The following is a 24486-nucleotide window of genomic DNA, read 5'->3' on the forward strand; positions in this document are numbered from 1 at the left end:
ACAGGGCTCTAATCATTTATGCCGTGCCCAAGAAACTTGCAGCTAGGCTCCAGTATACATATATAACAAAAAAGACAAACCACCTCCCAAGAGCAATAAACAGTTCAAAGGCTTCAGTTTTCAGGCGGCTGCTATCAAACATTAACAGCAGTATTTGAGCAGGAAGAGCAGACTCAACCAACATTTTCAAGAGCATATGCAAACTGTCTTTTGCTTCAGTAGAACATTAATACCAATAACAGTAAAGCCACATTTTCAGTCTGCCTAAAAGGCAGGTAATTAGCTCTAAATCAACCATTTTTTCCCCTGTGCCTCCCTGAGAACAATAAAACACCAGGAAGACCTTATTGACTCATTGCTCTGGGTCATGATGATTGAACACTCAACTGCTATTTTAAATTATTGATAAAGTAACTTCAGGCCTGGATGTACTGAATGAGAAAGGACCTGATTCCTCCATCAGGAGGGCTGTGTGCTGCATGTAGCTGCATGTACAGGCCGACTCGCTTCATTCATGTGATGGTCCTGAAGGGCTGGCCAAACCCTGGTGTCCATACACAGCTGAGCTGTGAAGGCCTCTGACCATAGAGGATGGATGATTAAAATGATTTCTGACGGCCAGCAAAAGTGGCTTTTCAGATACCCTCCAGGTGCAGCTGGTAAGTAAATGGGCCATCAGCTCACTCGCTTGTGATACATGTAAACTTTCTTTTTACACGTCTGCTTTATTTTGAGGGCTTCTAACCTGAGGGTTGTTGGTTGTTTTTTTTTTTTTAATTACAATAATGTTCTATTATATCCTTTTGAAATTATTTCAGCCTTAATTCTAGTTGGTTTGATTTTTGTTCTGACCAGAGAATATCCTAATTTTTAACACTTTTAAGCTTTCATCAGGTAAAACTTTGCATGAAGAAGTCTGTGTATGTTTGCTAGAATAACAAAAAGACTGCAATTCCTTTAGGTCACACATTAGCTGGCCTCGTGCAGCAGGGAATGGCATCCAGGGCACTGCCTAAGCATGGCAATGGCAGGTTTATGAAGTGTGTACTCAGGCTTAGGGAGCCACAGCAGCCTGGAGCATCTCCCAGAGAAGCAGCCCCTTGCTCACAGCACCTACTAATTCTGAATGTGATGGGAGTCAGGAGCCACTGCCTTGCAGAAAAGAAAGGTTTTTTTGTTTGGAAACTGCATTTCTCAGCTACTGCTGAGTTTCTGCTGGCACTCAAACCCTGCTTTCCTTTCAGAAAGAAATGTGACCTGGTGTACCACCCTAGGAAAACAGCTAGCCAGTCATGTAAGACATGAGTTCCCAGGCTTTGTTTAGAGGGAGAAAATGCACTGGTGGCATCAGCAGAAGTTTCTTCTGGGCTGCCCCAGTCCTTCCCTCAATGTTCCGCACACACCTTAATCACCTACAGCAGCTCCTAGCTCTGTGTACAGCAAAAGTCATCTAGCTGGCTCCTGCCTATCGCTTCCAGAGATAAGGCAGGTGTAACAGGTTTTGGTGGTGGATTTTTGGAGGTTTGATTTCTGGTTTTTTTCTGCATACCATTTGGCAATATATTGCATACCACAGTGGTAGATGTACCACAATTTGGGGACCCCTGGACTGGTGGCATGTCTTAAGCATATAGCTCTCCCCCCTACAGGTTCTTGGGGGTCAGAAATGCTTTGATGGTTGGTGCAGCCAAGTAGGGGTTCATGCTGAGGACCTTTTTATACAACAGTCACATGGCTTTAGTTAAACTGGAACAGCTGTGTTCTAAGATCCACTATGTAGCCAAATGCTAATCTTTATTTTTAAATCATGCCTATTTGTTCTTTGCTTTATGCCATTTTGAAGCAGGATTTTCTACTTCTAAAAGCACTTCATATTTTCTGACTTTTTTAAATTTAGTGATTGCCCTCACTTTGTTCCTGTTTTGATTTCTAGTTAGCACATACTTGTGTGTGCATGTGCATGCATACACCTAAGCACATGCACATATATACATGTGTGTTCAGACACGCACAAAGTGGAATACATTGGTCCCAATTATGTTTTGTTAACATCTCAAAGAATGGTCCAGAGGCTGCCCATCTGTTTTTCCCATGGTAAAGCACAGTAGAGGAAGGACAGTAACAAACTAGAGTAAATAAAGTATGTGATAAATAAAAGCAGGCCATTGGCACTAGGGTAAGATGACATTGTCTATGTGTGGAACAACAGAGCAGACTAAAGGGCACTTTGTAAACCCAGCAGTGTTGATACCTGAAAAAGTACGTTGCCCCAGATGGCTATATGTTGCATCATCCTCTGTCCTCACACTTGTCTCTTGCACTTGCTACTTTTATGCTAGTGGGGCTAAAACTTGTTAGAATCCCAGCCTGACTTGCCTGCACTATAGTATAAGCGATAGTTTTTAAGTGTAGAAATGTGATGGTTTAAAGTTTGAGTTAGGATTTTTTGGGGGGAAGGGTTTGCAGAGAGGTGTAGTTTGGAAAGTTTCATGATAAAGTGCTTTGAGGAAAAAGACTGAAGAAGACTTCCACATTTTCTCCTAACAGAAGTGACACTGACTTGTGTATTTAGTCTAGCCTGTTAAAAAAGGTGGCTTTCCAGAAACCTCCACCTGGAAATGTGGCTCATATCTGTATTAGACAAAGAACTTTCTTCTCAGCTTATAGTGAAGTGGCCTGAAAAACCCCAACCTTGATCTAGAGATTGTTAGGAGGAAAAACAGGATAAGAGGAAGGGTTTTTAAGTGGTCTCTGTATTCTTTGCACAGACAGTTGGCTGAAAGACATCCTAATGGCTCAGGAACATTTCATACCATAATCTTTCTGAACATCAAACTTTGTATTCAATCCATTTTGGTCTTTTGCCCCCACCATTAATGGAAGGATTCTCAAGGTTTTTAATTATTTCAGTGTTCATACCTGGCAGTTTCTTCTTTTTCTTGCTCCCATATTATTATTTAGCCTAAATTGCTCATCTCCATCTTCTGTGTTGTCCTGCACCACAATGAGCATGCAGAAAGCAACTGTAGGACCCATCAGTCAGTGTCTTCCCAAGCCAAACAAAACAAACACCGTTAGTTTACTGTGGAAAGAGACTGTGCTGCCACATTGTTTTAGTGTTTTCTTCTGTTCCCTCCCACCATGAATTAATCCTAGATGTAAGATGTAGGTGATGGTAAGCAAACGAGTCACTAGTTTTTTGTATAAAGATACCCACAATGCTGAAAATTCCCTCTTATTTGCTGGAAATGCCTTGGCTACTATATACTGTATTTATTTTTTCCTTTCTTAGAGCTGCATCACACAGATAATTATTCTAAAATTCACTGATTCACCTAATCCTTTCTTCCTTTCTCCTATTCCCAGGTCAGAGCAGAAATTCCTGGTGTTACTCCCTTCAGCCTTGTCCTATTGAAGTTGATCCCATTTGTTACCTGTGAAAACATTAAAATGTTCATCTCTTAATATTCCATACTGTTGAGGCTGCCTGAATTCCCAACAGCAAATGTAATTCCATGTATTCCATTTCAGACAATATTTAGAAAGGTGTTCCCATAATAAGGTCTTTTCTTCTTCCTACTAACCCTCTCTTGCAGAGCCTGCTGCAGGCTCCTCCTTAGCCCATTCCTCACCACTTTACAACTCTTCCAACTAATCCCAAGCTTCCTCCTTTTGATTATTCATTTTCTGTGTGGCACTGGTAAATTGCTTTACTGAAGTTCAATTAGATTAGATTGCCTCTGACAGAAAAAACTGTTATCAAAGAGCAAGAGATCTGATTAGACTGGCACAATCTACTTTTGATGAATCCGTTTTATATTTTATTCCATGTATCAGCATCCCATCTTTTAATTTTTCAATCCGTCAGGTCCTTTTGTAAGATCCTGTGTACTGCTGACGCCGTACCTTTTCTCCCCTTTCCTTAGTGCAGACACTTCATTTTCTGCAGTAAAATTGCTGTCCTCTAATTTGACAAGCTTATTAAAACTGCTGTCCATCAGGCTTGTGGTTTCATGAGCTAAACACCACTCCAGAACACCAAGTAACTATTTCGTTTTGAGCCTCCATCTCATCTCCTGCATATTTAAAGTCTGAGTTTTGCTGCTGCCTCAAATGGAGCAAATTTCACCCTGCACCTTTATTCCACTATTCATTTTCAACAATATACATACTAGTCCTGATGAAGACAGATAAGGCATTTATGAAATGTCTGAAATAGCTTTTCTTCTCAGGACCCCTGTAGAGCGGCCCTTTCCCCCCCCCCCCCCCCCCCCCATATTCTCTATTTCACTTATAAGATTATACAGCCTTTTAGATTTGCTTTAGTTTCCATTATAGGGTCTAATGCAACCTGGCAAAGCGAGAATTGTGAAAAGTCTGCCTCCTCTCATAGTTTGCCTTCCTTGTGACATTCGGTGCATTTACACCCTCCAGCTTATTTTTCCAGAAGAAAGAAGGGGTCAGATTTTCTGCCAGCCACATTCTTTGCATCTCACTTGTGAACAAGAGCAAATGTGCTAATTGCTCCAGCATGGATGAAGAAGAAAGTCAGGAAGCACAGTGAACATAAACATGACTCAGGAAAACCCAGGCTAACCTGTGCCAGAATACAGAGGCACACTATCCCTTCTGTAGATTATTCTTAGTCCAACAAACTTTTTTCTCAAGTGCGCACTGAGGATCATGCATTGTGTTTCACTTCTAAGGGTTTTTACCCAGAAACTTCCTACTTCCCTCAGCAATTCTTTTTTTCCTCTCCCTGCCACCTTAACCTCCCACATTATCACTAACTAGAAAAGCAGAACCAAAAGTGTTGGGAACCCCCAAGGAAGAGAATTCATAGCAGGCAAGACACTGCTATGCGAAACAGTCAACTCTGACCTTACAGGAGTTTTACCTAGTTCAAGGGATAGCAAAGTTGGCATGCGGTTAGAAAGCACTTTCAGCTTTGTTTAGCTATGGAAGAAAGTCTTCTAAACTCAGTCCTTCCATCCTTTTGCCTGATCTCAAAACCTTCTGATTACCAAGATTCATCCAAACATTTTCTGATAGGAAACAGAGTCCACAGGGTTCCAATTAAGCAAGAGGAGATTATAAACTAAAAGTATGGTGGCTAGCTTACAGAACAAAAAAAAGTAAGTTTCTTAGAGCTCAAAGCCTTGTAAAAGAAAATTGTATAATCTGCAGTGAGGCCCACCCAGACAGGCAGCAACTTTTGACTTCCCTATTTTGTGAAGGACATTTTCCTCTACTTCAGTTTTGCTCCATCTACTCCCACACAAGCCATAGCAGCTCAAAGTAATTGATGCTGTACAGTTGAATCCTTAGAACAGGCCTGGTCTATTCTCCCTCCTTGGAGGTTTAATCTCCCAGTTTGTCTTTGGAAGCATTTCTTAATAGGATGACTTGGAGCTGCCCCTCCTGCAGCCATCCCTGCTCTCCTGCTCTCAAAGTCCTGCAGGCAGAAGACAGGTAGCAAGGAGCAGCCCTGTAGAATATTTACAACTTCTTTTTTACCTTTTGGGGGATAGTGACATACTGTACCAGCTCCCAAAATCAGAGCCAGCATGAAATGTTGCAGGGCTCTAACAAAGAGATTTCATTCAAGTCTCCCCTCACCCTGTTCATATCCTATACTACCTCAGGGCAGAGCAACTCATGGCAACCCAGACACCCAGGACAGGGTAGGAGGAAAGCAGGTCACACTCATACCCTTCAAATTCCAAGCTGAACCTCTGTATGTTTAGCATCAAAATTCACATTTCCATACTTGAATACAACTTCCTTAAAGACCTGGGCAATCTTAAAAACACGCATCTACTTTGTGAAGTATTATATAGAGCAATGTTCACAGATCAGACTCATTCCTGCCAAAATGCCATTTATTGCAGTATACCTTTACATGGCATGCAGATAACTGAACGCTGCATCTTCTGTTAGAACTCATATTTCATTTGTACCACTTAAATAACACAGAATGTCATGTTTGTTTCACAAACCGTCAGTTTAGACTACCAAAATATACAGTTTTTTTTCCTTTCCCCCTAGCAAGGTTGTGAGGTACAACTGAAGTTTACCACTTTATCTGACTTTGCTTTACAAGACTTTTCATAGATAAACCTATCAAACAGTATTTCTACATTCCTATACAGAGCAAAGAATTACAGCTGAAATTAACACCATCTGGTCATTGCATTAACCTATAAAAATTCATTCAGTTAAAAAAAAAAAAAGACTATGTAATGGACTTTGCAGCGTTACTTGCAAACAACCAGCTACACATATGCGCAAGTTTTCTTTGTGCATAAAGAAGGGTTTGGAATCAAGAAGTGTTTGGGTTTTTTTCCCTTGGGTTTGCTGAGAAGGCACCAATTTTAGCTGCATAGCAGCTCAGGAGTGTTTTATACTTCATTTAAGTTACACAGGTTTTTAAGTTTTACTGTTAATGTGCAACATTTGTACCAACTGTTGCAATATTCTCCAATCATTCCCTCTGCCTCAACAGTACAAATATTTACATCCGCTGTAAACATTCCTCCACCCACCCCATACCTTCTGCACTGAATGATGAGAAACCAAACTTGCAAGAAGCTAACCAAAGGCAGAGCAGAAGTAAGGCTTGTGCAGAACACCACGCTTTTCTTCTCACTTAGTTTGAGATACTCTGGAGAACTCCAGACCCTTAATGAGGCCTCAGTGCCTTGCATCTAACAGCACATTGACCACCAACAGCTTCAGGCATCCAAACTTTCCTCAGAAGGTGCTTTTTGGCCCTTGCTAGTCTGACATCCCTGAAGTTGCTTCTCTCCAAAGTGCAGGAACAGCTTCGGAAGAGCCATTCTGGAGTTGTGAGAGCCAAGCATGCCAACTGTTGAATATATTTAAGGCCATCTACACTAAGCCTTCATCAGGCTTGTTCCAGCTGCAGTGCTTCTCTGCTCCTTAGCTGCAAAGTCATGATATGCTGCTTTCTACCTTCCACCCCTGTGTGCCATGGTATTCTGTGGCAGACGGCAAACCACGTTCTGAGACAACCACTGTAAACAGTGCACAGAGAGGTAGGTGCTACAACACACAATCAGTCACCTGGTGACTACACAGTAGCATGGGATAAGAGTATGGGCAGCATGACAGCCCAGCCTAGATCCGGCACCTAGGAGGGAATATCCGAGATGACACTGCTTAGAAAAATCTACTTCTTACCTAAGCCTAGAAAGAGCAAGAGGGTTGTGGGACAGTCCAATGCTATTGGTAGAATGAACTCTCCACTTAGTTTTGGGGTTTGTTTTGTATTAGTGTATGCACCAACTGCTTAGGAGCTGGTTCCGAGTATGGGATAATGCTTCCAAAATGTAAGTTGCTTTAAACCATGTGACAGTCATTTGCTTACCCAGCCCCTCACATCTCCTTTCTCTGGAAATCATGCTTAGCTTTATGTTTCATAGGCATTAAGTGCTCCAAATATGGCAGTTAGAAAGAGCTAGAGGATTGCAGTGTACCAAACGTCTACCCAGCGCAGCCATTTGTTACACTCAAAACACATCTACGAGTTAAATAGGAAGGATCCCTGCTATACAGAATTTGAGCACGGATAATTGCTTATTCTTGCTAGACCTTTCACTAAATATCAAGGTTTATACATACAGTGCTCCCTTATCTTCTCCCCACCGTCTGCCCCAGCAGTCTTTAGATAAACCAAAGTGAATTTAGGAACTTCAGTCCCACTTTATATATAAAAAAATATTAAAAAAAGTTGTACAAGACAGCAGGGAATGTTCAATGAATCCAGATCTACTTTGTAGTTATAAAATTTCCAATGGCAAAGTGGTAAGGGCAAATAATCCAATGATCATATGGCTTAAGTTTAATGCAAAGCACACTAGGAGGTCCACGTGCAGGGAGAGAAGAGTCCAAGAAAGATGGAATAAGAAGTGTCCCAAAGATCAGTGTTTATGCATAGAATTCTTCCTGTTTGTGTGGTTTTTGGTATCCTCCATTAGACTGTTTTGGTTCATCCAGTGAATAGCTGCCTTCGTCTTTTTTCTTCATTCTGTACAGCATAAATGCAACTAGAAACACTGCAAACACCAAGCCTACTAGTCCTCCAGCAATTACACCTAGAAAGGGGGAAAAGCCACAAATTAGTCTAGACACCACACCAGATAATGCTACTTGGATTTTAAGATCCAGATTGTTCTTTACTATGCAGTCCCTGACTTCAGGACTTCCAGAAATTAATTTCTCCTTTTGCCCCCTCCCAAATTCTGTCATTATCAAGAGCCTGCTCATCTACACGAGGTAAGCCTAGAGGAACAGACCTCCCGTTGGGCCATGCTGCAAAGCACACAAGGCTATGTTGTTCAACTCTAGGGATTTGACTCGGGCAGCATTACAGCAGTTTTACTGTAATTTTTGGAGAGGAGAAAAGTAATAGATTTAAACATAAAAGTCCACATAACTACCAGTGGCTGCTTTGGCATTAGCAGGTTGTTATTGTCCCTGTTAGGACATCATAAATCACCACTCCCGTTTCAGGGGTCTGACATAAAAGGTTGGCTTTCATGCTCAAGAGATGTATTTGCAGAACCGCAGCTTCTGCTGCCTGGAAGACTCCTACAAGAAGCTGCTTTTACCAACTAGAAATCCAGAATATCAGGTACCTCCAAGAACTTCTTTTCTGTCCATAATTCCTGAGGCTCCTGCTGCTTTGGCATTCCTCCCAGAGTCAGATGGTACTTCTGAGTTCTGGGTGGGGACCAAATCCTCATCCTTGGTCAAGATGAAGTCTCCCTGTTGGCACATACAAGGCAGGTTATTCATGTTTCATCACATCTATCTTGGAGACTTTCCACAGCTTTGTTTTTTCTTCTCTAAAACCCTCCACCAATATATCCTATTAAATCAAATCAATCATTGCTTTTGACAAATTACCACCCTTTCCTGTAAAACAAACTTACTACATACTATTAAAGCCATTTCCCTGGAAAGGGTATCCAAGCTATTAATCCTCACCGGGTCTCCAGAGCCATCTTCAGAAACTTCTTCATGTGTAGGAACCACATCCTTTGGAGTTGTCATCGTGGGGGTGGCAATGATGCCTCCCTCGTGATGGGTGGTAGAGTAGGGCTCAGGCATGTCTTTAGTGTCTGGTATGAAAGAGCTAGGGATTTTAGGTTCGGGCTCATGGACCATGCCTGAGGCTTCTGAAGGAGTTACATGAACCACTGAAGGAAGATGAGTAGTGGGGCTTCTCACTGTTGTTGTAACAACATCATTTGCTGGTTTCTCATCAGGTGAGCCCAGGATGGATACTTCATCCTTGACAGCTACAACTGGCTCCTTTGTCACTACGTTACTAGTTGCAGAAGGAGATATTACTTCCTTTTCAGTTCTGCCCTCAATCCCAGGAAATGGCTGTTCGTTAAAATCCATTGGTGTTGCCAGTAATGAGGAATTAGTTGGTTCTCCTGGGAAACTCCAGGTGCGAGACTGGTCAGTCAGGGGACCTGCAAAACAAAAAAATATATTATCCTCGGCTACTTATAGAGAATGTGAATAGTGAGTGACAGACATTGGTCTAAGGAGGATGCCTAACCTGCATAGCCAATTTTTGTAGTAACACCAGTTCAGTTTGTAATTTCTTATCCTTTTCAGTGAAATAAGGAAGGGACAGACCAATGAGCTATTCAGCAATACTCTGTTAGTCATTTGCTCCTCCTCAAGGCACAAGCACTAGTCTGTTTGCAGACAGGTCACCAGGATGTCTGCTTTCAGTACACTGGTTGCTCAGGTTGGTTATCTGACTCTTTTACCATAAATATTTTTTCATTTGTTTCAGAGCAGTCGCCCATATACTCGACACCTTTAGTCACTGGCACATTAGTCACTGATTTCAGGGTCTTATTCCTGCAGAATTCAATCTAAAATACAAGCATGTGGCTGGAAGGAGCAGAAGGAGATCATGCTTTAGCTTTCAATAGCTTGCTCTTTCCTCAGTAGCATCTCCTCAACTTTAGCACCAAAGGTCTCTCTCACACAATTTACTCATCATTCCGATAGACTTTCCCAAACCCTAAAATCCCTTTATTCTGCTTTTAAAAAAATTATGGCCCATGGGAGCTTGTATGTGTGATGACAGATACAATTTGCACTTGATGTGTGTTGGCAGGTTGGGATTTACACACCCTCAAATGGTATCACCTGACAGCTCGTAAGAGAGGACAAAGGCCTTTTTTTATGGTCTTTCTCTTCCCCATGAGTAAAGAATCACACCAGTTTCATAACATTCTTCACATAATATTTCATATTAGCAGCACATGGAATATACCTGCTTCTGCTCCCTTGCTTCTGCAGCTCATTTTCTGCTAATTGTTACTATCTGAAGTGATACAATGCGAATAGATTAGGCTCTTTCTCTGTTTCCAACTCTCATGTTCTGGGCTGTGGGGTGCATGTGTGTATGTGTGTGTGAGCTTCCTCCCTCCCGCCCCCTTTTAGCTTGGACACCCATCGGGATCTTGATTGGCACATTCTGGAAGGATCAAGCACTAACAGTACAAGTGCTAGTAACTTACCTGCACCTGAACCTGAGAATGCATCGTCGTCATCACCAGATGAATCAAGATCTTCAGGAGGAAGGTTCAGATTTGTAGTTTGCTTTAAAGAGAAGGGGAAAAGGTGTGTCAGTGATGAGATTACTTCAAGTTATCACGTTGCTTGTGCCGAGTCGTCTAAGGGCTCCAGAAGGTTACACAAACTTTCTTTGTTCAGACTGCATTTTCTCATCTTTCTTCATTCCATTCCCCTCCCCAAAAGAGTAGTTCTGGTCAGTCTATTTGGTGTTGGAGAGGCCAATCCTGCTGTCTCCCTTCTCTACACGGCTCCTAGGCTGCACTTGCTTTGGGAAGAAGCAAGCAAGGAATCTGTTCAGAGCTGCATCCTGGTAGCAGATCATGCTCAGTCCTTACACAACATAACCATCCTGCTTCAGGTCCTGAATGCTCATGTCTTCACTATCTACCAACCACTTAATCTGTGATTTACTGCATTACTTCTAAGGAGCAAAAAAGGAGATAAAGTAGTTTGGCTTCTCTGCCTTTTTGAGTCCTTCCAGCACTGTTCACATATCTGAAACTACAGCATCTACTAGAAGTAGAATGAGATCGTCTTTTCATAAGTGTAGGCACTTGGACTAAGTCCTGAGAGAGAAGCCAGCCTTCCATGCAGGAGAATACAGTCCTTCGCTTTTTCCATTTATGTTTCAAGGAGTACACCAACCAGCACAGACATTCAGGTGCTGAAACAAGAGGCCAAATCCCTGTTTGTCACAACACACAATGTTCAAAGCTGTTCAGGATATCCAAAGACGACAACACTAAATAAAGCTGCATGATTACTTCATGCATCTTGTTGGCCTCTGCTGTAGGCCTCTGGCCACTTACTGTTCCTATTGGTACAACATGCTTGACTCTCAGTTTGCAACTAGCCTCAGGTTTATTTCCGCAGGGCTACTATTACCCAACCAGTCAATCTCCCCTCTCAGATTTCAAACCTAAGTCCTGGAAGACACTTCTTAATGAAATGCATTGTTCCCCATCCAACTACATTCCCCATTTTCCAGAATTTTTAATTCTGTCCCATCCTCAGGATGCCCTAATCATCCTTTTCCAGCACTGCCCCATCTGCAAGTTTAGGAGATACTGCACTGCATCAGCCAAGCTGATTATGGTTTTAGTGGGAGTGTTAAATCTCATTTTATTATGTAAAAAGAGGAAAATACATTCTGGCCAACTTTGTAACCAGGCCCATTGTATTTCTCTAGCTTGCATTAACACAGCATCACTTAAAAATTCATGTAACATTCATTTTCTTTCTAGGAAGAAGTTAGCTAGCACTAGTATGATCTGTCAAACAAAGCAATTGAGCTCTCTCGTTATCACTTTATTACCTACATAGCTGTATTTAAAAAATGAAAAGGAGATAGGGCCAGTAAAGATACCGGGTTTATCTAGTTCTCTTTTGTCTCTTAATACCTTATCCATTCCCCACATTTCCATAGAACTAGTTTCCAAGGTGCTTCACTAGCCCATTAGATTTGACCTCTTTGAAGACAAGTATGCAAGCTGCCAACAACCTAATCAGGCCCAAGATCTTGCTCCTTCTAGGCAATCATTGTAGTTAAGATGTGTTTGGGTTTTTTTAAATAACAAGAAAGTAAGAACAAAAAAAATACACATTAAACTTTTTAGCACTTTCCTTCTCTACTGGGGAAAAAAAAACCACAAAGCAAACCACTTTTCCTCAAGCTACTCTAGAAATATGCTTGCAGAAATTTCTCAGAAGAAATTGCCCTTCTATCTTTTGTTTAGCTGCATGTCATGAGGTAATTTGGATTTTTAGATTTGTCCCTGCTTGTTTGCACTCTGCTTCTGCACTTATCTGTGGAAAGTAGGTTAGGTACATACTTCCTGTACATTCTTCCTTCTTGTGTCAAGGGTTGGTGACTCTCACAAACTGATCTCACTACACTTCAAATATTCAAGAGTACTAACTGTTGGTGCATAACCAATACAGAAAGAACTGCCAGGCTTCCCAAACTCTGCTCCTTTGAGCATTCTTTCCAGTACGTTCAGAACTGAAGTTAGACTTCAGAAACCGCACCGTTTGGTTGATGGGGGTTGGGGACCACTTTTCGCCCTCCTTTCTCGCACTAGCAGTGGCAAGCACAATCCTTTGTTCTCCCGATCTGCTTGGGTTTGAGTACAAAAGGGGGATGCATTGCAAAAGGCAGGGGTGCATTCTCCTCCCAGTGGGAAGACTCTACCTTGAAGCAGTTATAAAGCATTCTCTAGCTTTTTATTGAAGAGAGGGATTGCTGATACAGTTTAAGACATGTGACTATACACCTTTATCTAGGATCAGGACTAACTCTCCCCCCAGTTGGAATCTTCAGGGGTAGCTCATACAGGATTTCCAAGAATACCTGGACAGATCTGATGGTCAGCAACACTCCTGAAAGGATCACAGACTGTCAGGAGATGAAATAGCAACTCAGTCTTGACTACCAAGCTGGCACCCCTTCTCCTGGTCGTCTTAACAGATAAGGCTTGTTCAGTCATGCCACGCTTCCTTTCTTGTTACCCAGCATGTTCAGCCAGCCTACCCTTCCATTTCCCCTCACACCTGAGTTTTTAGGTTCTTCCCAGGCTACCGTATGCTCTGCTTCTCCATAGCCTTTGTTGTGTACTAGTTTGAGTTCTTTATTTTAGCAGGGATAGCTAAGTCCTTCTCAGAAGAGGAAAGTCCAGTGCAGCCCAGTCTAAACCAAGAGACCCATGCTGTTCCACTGTACAGTTGTCCAGCTGCTGCTCAGCGCCCACCATGCAGACACGAAGGCAGATTCAGACTGGTTCCTGTCTCCTGAGGTTAGCTACTGCAATTCAAGAGAATACTAGAAAACATGATTCAGGATTAATGAAGTCTGCTTTCCACAGCTTTATATGAGAACTTGGTGAAATTGCACTGAATGCACCCTTCTACTTAGCTGTCCTGAAGGCTTTTGGTCCTAAGCTGCTCCTCGGGGAGCTGCAGCATCTCCCTTTGACCAGGTAGTATAAGGCCTGGGATCTGAGAGGGGCTTACTTTGCCCCACATACTCAAGGGACAGTATAGAATTATGCACATGTGGATACCGGTCAGAATATCCACCAAGTGATGTAACTCCACAATATCATCCAGTTTCATGACACATGAGCATTACGGAACACTAGTCTAAGTTATGTAACTGTATGTTACATAAAAACTACACTTGCTTCATAGACCACAGCTTCAGTAGGCTTGAAAAACAGTAACCTGTCCTTGTGGCACCACAAAATACAAGCGTTGCAGAAAGGTCATGCTTCTATAATCATCTGCTGCTGGAGGATTTCAGACACAGCAAGGTTAACGTAAAACACTGACTCAGGAGAGCATCAGAAGGGATCGAACTAATTTGGGTTTACATCAGGAAGACAGACCATGCCGTTCAGACAACAAACATCTCACGGTCAAGGCTTTTCCATGACATTTTACTGTAGCTGAGTTACACCACTGAGAAAGGTTTTGATTAGTCAAGAGGATTAGGAGCACAGAACAGACCGAATCGCCAGGTTGTGCTATCATACAAAAAGAGCTGAAAGTAAATTCCAGCTTAAAGCAAGATTACCAACAACTCTGTACTACTTTAGCTCAAAATTTTATTATCAGACTGTTCAATATGATCAGCTAATGTCGACATGCTTTTAGAAATTACTTCCATAATCTTCCACTTTATTTCTCATTCAACTGAGAATATTTGTGGACCATTCACACTGTAATTGACACCAGAGATGCCGGATGAACACATTTGAGTTCAGGTGGTGGATCCTTTGAAGGATCTCTGATGGTATCTCATGAATTCTAGTAAAAAAACATTCAATTTTTATACTGCATCTACAACATGTTGCTTTTCGCCATTTAACAAGCTCTTATTTTTTTAGTTGGGTTTGTTGTTTGGGGTTTTTTTTGGTTTGTGGGGGGTTTTTTTGGCAGCTCAGACAACTGATTAGAAATACTTGCTCAGCCCTTTTAATTTGGTGTCACTGAATTTGGTTGCATATGAGGGGTAAAATTTTTAACAGCATTTTTGAAATGCATTAACCAGTTCCCTTTAACCAGTGGAAGACCCCTTTCCCCAAGTATCAAAACAGCCTGTTTAGAGGAAACCCTGGGGAGACTGTTAGCCTCTGCTCTTGCTGAGCACTGTATTGTTGTGGAACAATAGTTATTCGGTTCTGCTGGGACAACAAGAAAGCTGCCCAGTGGTGTCTTCAATTTACTCAAGAATGGGCCAGGCTTTCACAACTCATTAGCAATATTATTGGCTCCAGAAGTCTGACATACTCCAAATTTTTATTTTTTTTTCATCATTTCTAACTATTCATCAGTCCTCATCTTGGTCGCACTCTCAGTACATGAATTTTTCTGTGCTCACCCTGTCAGCTGCCTCAGAGTTCCCTCCTGCTACAGCACAGATCTGAGGTACTGTCCTATGATGAAGGGGAGATTTGTAGTGTACTAGTTGATTTCACCCCACCCAAACTGGGAACCACATCTCTTTAATTTGGAGCCATGGTATATGTAAAAAGAAGCAGCTTTTTTCCAATTGCTTTTTGAGGTAAGCAAAAACACTGGCTTTGCCACAAGCTGCTACAAGCCCTAAACTAGATTATAAGCATGATTTGTATCCCACTCTTACTAATCCTAGTTAGTGATCAGCCTATTACAACAGTGTCAAAAACGCTTGAAATCCTCCATTATCTGAATAATGCTGTTAAGTTTGCCTGTTTCTCCTAATAATTCCTTCTTATTCAGCTGAAAAGGAATTAGCTGCAATGAGCTTCCCCACCTCAAACACCTTCCTAAGCATCCTGCAATATTCTTCCAACTTTGTGGGAAGCAAAACCAATGGTTTGCTATTGTTTGAGACACATAAAAACAAGATAAGCATTTGATCTCTAGCTTGGCTACCAAATACGACACTGGAGCCATCTAGAAAAAGACTTTCAGAAGGCTCTGAATAGCTCTAAAACAAACAGAAAGGTTTGCCTTGAACTTTTTTTCTACAAATTGAAGAGCAGAGCTAGTCCCACTAACAGAAATGCTATCTGAGGCAGAGCAGCCCCAAGAGCTTCTAACCTCAAAATATTGATATTAGTGTGTGGGAAGACAAAACCACCTCCTGAAAGAAATTTTATCTTTGTTAAACCTTGATATTCTGCAGTTAATATCCCATGCATTATTAACTCCAATTCCAGATGTCCATGGTCTGCAGATAGCTTAAACAGTTAAGGGAAAAAAAGAAAAAAGAAAACCAAAACCAAACCACCACCCCCACCAGCATTCTCACCTATCCCCCTTCTTATGCAGGCATAGAGACTGCTAGCCTTCAGTTTTAAGTCAGCCATAAATTCTGGAGCAGCTGAAGCAGAACCCATGCTTTTCTATCGCAATTTAGAAGAGAAGCTTGCGTGCAAGTCTGCCACATCAGAAGTCAGTAGCACCATCTCAGCTAAATGCTCTTCCAGTTGTTTCTCCTGTTACTGCACTGCTCAAAATAAGCACCAGTGCTGCTTGGTGACCCTGCAGATTAACGAGGTAATCATCTTCCTAGAAGAGCCAAAGATGCAGACTTAACAGCACAGGCCAAAGAGCAAAAAGACAGCTATAAACCATCCCACAAACAGCCCGATAGCCTAGACTTGAACAGTACTTTCATCCCTGTCTAGTGTTCCAATCAAGGCTGTTCAAAGCATTACAACTACCAGCCCTGCCCGTTTCAGATGGTGGTGTTTCCCCCATCCTCAATGAGCTTTTGCTGCATACCAACAAGCTTCAGCATCCCCATCCTTCCATCCATCAGTTTCTTAACTGGAGTAAGGCTGGTTAATGGCTTAACAGTGTGCTCCTTCCAAAGGGAAGTAAAGGATGCTCTTTTTCTCAGCAAGGCAAGCACCATCTTAGCAGCAAGAGGTAAGTATGCCAGTTAATGTGGCTGCTTCTCTTATCAGATCAGTGATAGAATACAGAAATCTGGAAAATCTTGGTTAATTGAGTTCTTACAGGCCTCCTCTGGTACTTTTGGCTGGCAACTTGAGAAGGGAACTATCTTTGAGGGAGAGGACCTAGGCACAACAGCAGTTGCTTTTGTTTGAAGCATGAACCACCTGATCACATAGTAGCTACCTCTTGGCACTCAGCTCTCAAGGCAGTAAAACACCTTCCAACACCTACTCGAAACAGGATGAGAGCTTTCAGGATCTACTCCACTACGGGCAGAACAAACCAGACTGTAATCTCTGCCCACTGTCCACTCAGCTTTGATCCTCCTTTTCTGTCAAGTTTTGTGGCCACAGCTGTAGAAGCATACCCCAATCCTTTGAACAAGATGCAGTGGCCAAGCAAAAAGTGCATCCTGCTACTCCATACACAAGCAGCTACAGTCTCAATACTCTGAGAGGCTCACTTGCTAAGCACACTATTGCCCAATCAGCGTTATTTTCTCCTTACTGTGACAGGGCAACTTTTAAAATTAAGTAGGGCTGAAACACAGCAATCAACATGCCACGAGTGAAAATGAATCAGCCTGTCACCATCAGGTTGGGTTTCACATTCTGCATCAGGGCCCTTTAAACTACCACCTCCCACAACAGCGTGTCACTTCATGCTTACACCATCCCCTACATAGCTGTTTGTGCAGTCTCATGGTGAACCAGATCAGGGAACAGGTCTGGTTAAACAACAAACAAACAAAAAAATAATGCAAAGAATTTTCCAGCAGGACCAGTTCCCCAATCCTGCTCGGTGCATGAATGCACAAGTGTTTGTATTGGCACACTGCAGACCATGGCAGCCAGAGCTGCTTAAGCAATTCATACAGAATCACAGCCTGGGTTCCTGGGATGGTGACACACATCCACCTACCCTGAGGCAGAGGGGCAGTAAAATACCCTGCCACCACCATGCATTATGGAAACGCACATCAGCACCCTCAGATTGCAGGCAACATGCAAAGCAGAGGCTGACTCAAAGGACCACAAATGTTTATACAAAAAGGAGCAAGGAGAGGAGTTGTATGGAGTCCTCTCTTCTGCAAAGTATTTGTTCATATGGATAAGGTTTGTTCTAAAGTCTGACAACAGTGCTTTTAAGTCCTCCCTGACCTCCTAAAAACAGTAGCAAAGGCTAGATAGATGTTTTATTCAGAAAGGTGGTAGTTCTACTTTTGTCTTTGGCCACTTGACCTTTACAGGAGGCTCAGTGCAATTGCTACTTAGTACTGGACAAAAAGCACATTGCACATCCTTCAGCAGAGGGCTGAGCAAAGCTAGCAGTAGCTGGAGTCCAGCCAGGCCATGGACTCCATAGCCAGGGAGGCCTGTGGCCATGCAACATGCACAGCACCAGTGACAACACATCACTTGTGCATGCTGCTAGGAGCGTTACCGAGCACCATGTCAGCTCTGATACGGAAAAGCTGACCCTGCCTCCCAGCTGTCTCCCAGCCAGCTCCACCAGAAGTCCGGTCATTCCTTCAGCACTAGAGAAGTGAGCTAAGGGGTCTGTGCCTCTGCTTTTTCACCTGAAAGATGTATCAAACAAGTTACTACACACTGCTTTTACTCATGCCAAGCTGCGCCTTCCTACCAAGGAATACAGCAGAGGCCAAGGACTAAATCTCACAGAGAGGTCAACACATTCACAGACATGGCACACAACAAGCACTCAACTCTGTATCAGTGGCAGGTGTGGGTTGTCACAACATGGCTAGAAGTGGGATACCTTTTGTTGCCCACATTCAATGCTGCCTGTGTTTTGAAGATGTGGTCTAATGAGAAAGCTCTTTCCCCTGCAGCTAACCTCATGAGCAGCAGCCAGTTCAGTTCTGTGCTTTAACTGCCTTTTTTTTTTTTTTAAGCACTTTCCCTGCAGCTCTTTAACATTCTTGACGGAGTTCAGGCATTCATTTCTTCAGATAGCACAAGAAAGCCACAGTCAATATATAACCCCAAGGAATGGTACACAGTAGATGCAGCTCAGTGAGGCCATACAGCTACGAGCTCCAGTTCATTCTGGGGAATTCATTTCAGTGTATTTCAGCTGTCCTGAGAGATGAGCAGTGAGCTGTGTAACAGAGACCGGACCAACTAACTTGTCTTAAATGCCTCTGACTTAAAGTCACCAGCACTTCTTACTTTCTAGTGTAGTAAAACCAGCAGAGAATGTTCAGTCTTACAGCGACAGCCAGTACAACTGCTTGTTTAGAAAAGTACAGACCAAGAATTGCTTAGTTTCAGTCAAAGGCAGTGGCGGGCTGCCCACCCCAGGAACCCTGACAAGGTAAGGCTGAAAGAGGGGAGTATGCCACAGGTCAGAAAATCTTTACAAAATGGAAACCCATCCAGCAAGAGACCCAAACCCCAGTACCCATGCATACTAGTAACTGCAACACAGATAAATATGACCCTCTTGACAGAAGAAGAAATTTAAAGTGACAGGATCTAAGGTCCCTGGTGCTTTTTTCCTCCCACATACATGTAGCCCCTGCTGTGGTGTTCAGGCAGGTGAGGTTAAGCAACTCACCTCAGACAAACCATCAGCAGTTATAGCCCCTTAAATGGAGACTGGACTTTGTAGTGTTGCCCAACACATACAAACACATTGACCCTATGTCTTCAACAGCAGACCCAGCAAAACCAGTCCCTACCCTTAGCCAATTATTCCCATCCATGCATTGACCTCTGTTGCATGAACAAACAGCCTTGCTTGCATCTGGGTGTAAATTCCTTCCTTTGCCTCATCTCTTGCCTCACGCTCACCCTGTCTTACAGGATCAGCACTGAGCACTGTCACTAGAATGAAACTTGCTCCAGAACCACTGAGACTTCCTGGCAAGTGCAATACTGAGCTTCAGACCGCCCGGTTGCTCCTTGACAGCACGCATTGGTTGGAGAAGCCAGTCTTCCCTCCCCATAAAGCTAAGAAACAATCCAGCTCCCAGTAAAGCAGACCAGTTAGTATTACAGCACTAAGACTGATGAATGTAGCCCAGGACTGGGTCTGAGCGAAGAGCTGCAAAGCAGCTAGTGTCTCCACTCGTCCCATTTGAGACTGTCTTCTCCCAGCAGGCCCATTAGCTCAAACTGGTCAGCACGCAGCTGTAGGCCATGTGCCTGGATGCCAAGAGGCTCAACCCTGCACTCCCCTCCTGCTGCGGCCATCACTGCAGTGCAAGTCTGCAGCATGCCAATGTTAGGACACAAGAGAGGTTGTTGGAGGGCTTTGGTCCCACAGGAGCACAACTTGGTTTCCTCATCTTCAGTCATTCAGCTCAGAAATCAGAGATGTATTTACAGGAGAGTGCGACGTGTTCTATGGCATCTCAGGTCTTCAAGTTAGCCTGGTGGCACACTACAGAACACCGATGCCTCTCAACAGCATCAGAATAACATTTGTGTGCCTCTGATCCTAGGGAAGCCGGTTCCTTGGAGACAAATGCCATACAGTTGTCTGGTGGAACTACTGCCCATTTCAAATGAGCTCCATGCCAGCTTTTGTGTGATCAGCAAACTACCACAACCATCACACCTGCTCAGGTCAGAGCACTCATGCAGCTGTAGTGATCCCAGAAGTCAGAAGTGACCTCATCACCATGCTACACAGTATTCTGGGTGGGAAGAAGCTGTTCTACTTCACCTGAGAAAAGGAATCAAACACACAGCCAGGAATACTTCCTGCCTCCAGGAATTACCAGGCAGGAGGAAGTGCAACAGCCTTCGGCATCCAGGCACACGGCTAGGAAAAGACCCAGGTTCTTATCTCAGTCCTAGGAGTTTCCCTTTTCTGCTCCTTGAACTCCTGCAATTACTTGGTGCGAGATATACTAAGCAGCCAGGAGACAAAGCTCTAAGATCTTCTGGAAGGATGACAGAAGCATTTTCACTCTATTAGCGATACATAGATCTGTTTCTAATTTGAGCAAACTGCTTGCAGTGCTACACTAGGTTAGTGAAATCAAGTTTCAGGTAAAAATCCTTTGTATGTCATCAAACTAAGGGCTTACTGGCGGTACTTCTGATTCCTAGCCGTATGAAGTTACTGAAACTTCAACAGAAAGATGAACTCACAACTCTGGAGTACTAAAACAACTAAAGTTGGTAAACTTAATGAGACTACTTAAACCTACAAATAGCCTTACAACAACAAAAAAGCTGACAAGGTATTCTGAGGAGTTAATGAAATTACAGTGGAATCACCAGACTTTATAGGAGGAGATATCCTATAGCAACAGCCTATGCACAAGAAAACAAAAATTACTTTATTTTCTGACACTTCAGTGGCAGAAACACCTGCCAACTGTAACACATGCTGCTATCGAACTCTGCTTTAGCTTCCCAGCTAATCTGCTCGTAGTTTACCCTACAGGACATACATCAAGTTCTTTGTATCATGACAGCCAGTCTGAGACTCAACAACCCAAGACAAGGCCTCCTTGATAGTTTTTGTAAACTCCATTATTTCTCCGGAAGGAGGCACGATGGAAGTCTCCAATGCTTGTGAAATGGTTTTTGCCAACAATCTGTATTTTCCATACACACATTCCAGACATCTGTTACCTTTGAATGCAGTATTTCATTGTAAATCTCATGCCCAGCTTCTTTATTATAGCATCACCACCAAGCCTTTTCAGTCACACCCCTCACCGAAGAGCTGATTGATCAGAGAACTGGAAGCATCCAGAAAGAGCAGCTTGGCTCTGTCCCAGTCTCCATCTCACATGTGCTCACCAGATGGCAGGACCAGTCACACCCCACAACCTGATCCCCTGGTGCTGTGATCTGTCAGTCTGCTACAGAAGAAGTTAGACTTGGGCAGCAAAATGAGCCACCAGTTGGCATTCGGCGGCTCCCTTGTGATTTGTTCACGCTCCCTACAGCCGAGCTCTAACCGGTTCCAAGAAACTGTGCTCTTGAACAGCTGGATTTATACCAGTCAGCCACCAGTCTGTAAAGAAGGAACTTGCAAGTCTCAATCAGCAGCCAGTTGCTGGACTCACACAGACCATGCAAGCAGCTTTAGGTTTTGGGTTTGATCCGATGCAGGGCGGTTCCTGTGCTTCAGCAGGTCTCACACTAAACACGCATGGTTAAGTGTACTTTTCGCATTTGCTTCTATGTCTCGTTATTTCCAGTTTCAAGTAAACTAGCACGGCTATGAAGAAATCGGGTCTCTCCCTACATTATGAGGCATACTATCAGGTCTCTTTTATCCACAGGATCTCACAGTGTTGACTAAGCCTAGACTGTTTAGAATGCAGAAGTCATCCCTGCCAAACAGATGCAGTTACACCAGCATGACTAAGCCATGCACAAGAGGACTGAAACATCTCCACCAGATGCAGGAGCTATGTCTCAGATCAGTAATACCCTGTTCTCCCCATCCCAAAAGTCTTCTCAAAGAAGCTCTTTCAGCATCACCCCTTCCTTCCACATAATCTTAGCAGCTCTCGAGTGCAGGTGCTGAAGAAAAAGCAGTATGGGTATGTTTTGGGTACTGCTAGTCTCCTTGGAATAAACAGCAATAGGCCAGATAGTCCTTGGGCACAGGCTGGACCACATTTCACCAAATTAACGTATAACACAGTTCGGACTCCATAAACTCCCTTTAAGAAATGTGCACACTCACAACCACTGGAGCATACAGCAAGTGATCTACCCATATAAAATGGCACAGAGATCAAGCTTGCAGTGGCGCCTCTTCCTAGGACACTAATGGTCTCTATGTTCAGGTTTACAAAAGCATTGGTAATCCTGCATGTAAGACCAAGTTCTGACAGCAGTTGCTTACTACCGCCCCATTTACAGTTAAATTATGCAAGACTTCAGTGAGATTATGGAAGCTCGCTGGTGTACTTCCAAGCTGAGTCATGAGGGTGTTATGAGGGTGTTGAAGTATCATTTCAAAGCTGAAGCATCAAATGAAATCCTCCCATCAGAAACAACTTAAAAAAAACTGCTGCTGCAATTGTGCTCTGGTCACCTACACTTCTACTCATTTCATTAATGAACATTAGGCATATCTTGACCAAACACCTTGTGGATTAAACTAATTTAACCTAGAGTCACTCAGTTACACAGTTTAGTATCACATCTGCACAACGGAGCCCCAAACAAGGGACTGTTACAAAGGCAGGATAAATCAGAGAGCTTCCCTTTGATCCAAGCTGTTGGCCAAGTCTCACTGTAGTAACAGATACTCGTTTCAGCTAACCTTGTGCCTTCATTTTTGGGTATACAGCTTGTTCACCTCTCTTCCCCATGGCCTTGCTTCAGAGCAGCCACCAAACCAGCTAAGGAGGTTAGAGTTTAGAGGGACATACTATCACTTTTGTGGAGTCTAAACGCTCTCCTGCTTCATACGGGCAACTGTAAGACTTAAGTTGTGGTTTGGACATCCCCATGTTTTACACATCTATGCTGTGAAGAGACAAGACACATCACTAATGCCACCTCTAATGGACTATCAGGCATCAAGACAAGTCAATAAAACAGTACTAAAAATTGCAAGGCAAGGTGAAGCGCTTTAGTACCAAGTTACTCCTTGCACAACATGTCCCTTAGTTGAGACAAGTTTCTGGCAAGGAGTACCTTTGGGATAGCTAGATGCTACATAACAGCAGATCAAACTTGAAGGACACTGTTCAAACATCACTAAGTTAAAGACACCTCATATTCAGATAAACTCTGGGTCTGCTCACTGACTACTGACTCTAATCAGCATGATGTATTTCTGAAGAGAATATAAAATGCTGAAGGACCACTTTTAAGGGCCATTTCTAAAAGCACAGGCTGCATCACTGGCACGTACCAGCACCATCACCGCTACACCGGATGCTTTGCTGTTGGCAGGTTTGTAGCGTTCACTTTGCAAACCTCAGCTGATTGATTACACAGGATTTCTCAGGCAACTGCAGCTGCTCATCCTTCAGAAGCCTCCAAAAAAGTTCAGTTTTCAATGAGAACGTTGTGATCTCCTATTACAAACTTTCACTTTCTTTCACTGGATACTGCAGTTTTCGCAATTTCATAATATTCTGGGCCTGCTGCCAGAGACCCACTGGCTACATCCATACTCATTCAGGGAACATCCCCAGGCACTGGATCCCAATCTACACCATCAAATTATTAGAACAATCTCTGGCATAGTTTCCAGCCTTGCCAACTGGTATGTCCCCAAATAACGCATGGGAAGGTTCCCCAGCAGGCAATTTGGTGGTAGGGGGAGTGTTAAAAAAACAGGTCAAACAATAAGATCTGCTAAATGATTGGGACTCTAGCACTTAATTTGGCCACAGGATGACTAGTGCTTAGCCTGTTTCACTTACTAGAATCAGTGTAAAGAGGGGGGGGGGTTACCCCTTTTGGCTGCATGCTGGGGAGGTGGGAGCACGCTGAGCATTTAGCACTTTTCAGCTACCACAGTAAGAACTTCAAATTATTCATAATCGCATCTTCCAGCTGCTGTAGGAAGAAGCTCACCACTGTTTCACAGCTCTGTGTGACTACAGGTGCAGACAGAGGAACTTTTTGCAAGTTAAACATGCTTCAGAGCAGAGCCGATGCTGCTGGAGGATTAAGCTAGCAGCTTTCCTCTTCGAGGCCATGAGTCAGTTGATGTAAGCACATGATAGCGGAGCACTCCTTTGCCACTGCCCAGACATGCCAGAGTCAGTCTCTTTTGTTAGGTGCTTTGTTCACTGATGGGAAAGTAGTCACAATCCAGATGATTCCTCCATTAGAACAGAAAGAGATTTAGAAGTCAAAGCTGTCTAGCTGCAGGCTGTTAGGCAAGTTTCGATGCAAGCCTCACTACCACTTTTCCACTGCACGTAGGTGCCATTTATACCCTGTT

At 43.2% G+C, this 24486-nt stretch overlaps 1 protein-coding gene and 1 long non-coding RNA gene across 2 annotated transcripts in view; one reads left to right on the plus strand and one right to left on the minus strand.

Moving 5' to 3' along the window:
• LOC121089975 lies at positions 1-21797 on the plus strand. The gene is made up of 2 exons (XR_005828435.1): positions 1-659; positions 19407-21797. It is a non-coding gene; the product is annotated as an uncharacterized LOC121089975 (long non-coding RNA).
• The window catches only part of LOC121089974 (syndecan-1-like), a 25214-nt gene continuing 6592 nt past the window's right edge, over positions 5865-24486 (minus strand). Inside the window, exons 2-5 of the mRNA XM_040597830.1 lie at positions 10575-10656; positions 9013-9506; positions 8661-8790; positions 5865-8117 (exon numbers count right to left, since the gene is read on the minus strand). Coding sequence (XP_040453764.1) covers positions 7951-8117; positions 8661-8790; positions 9013-9506; positions 10575-10656 — 873 coding nt within the window. The 3' untranslated portion in view covers positions 5865-7950. The remainder of the gene's footprint in view (positions 8118-8660; positions 8791-9012; positions 9507-10574; positions 10657-24486) is intronic.

The sequence above is a fragment of the Falco naumanni genome, chromosome 6, assembly GCF_017639655.2.
Source record: "Falco naumanni isolate bFalNau1 chromosome 6, bFalNau1.pat, whole genome shotgun sequence".
NCBI classification, from domain to species: domain Eukaryota; kingdom Metazoa; phylum Chordata; class Aves; order Falconiformes; family Falconidae; genus Falco; species Falco naumanni.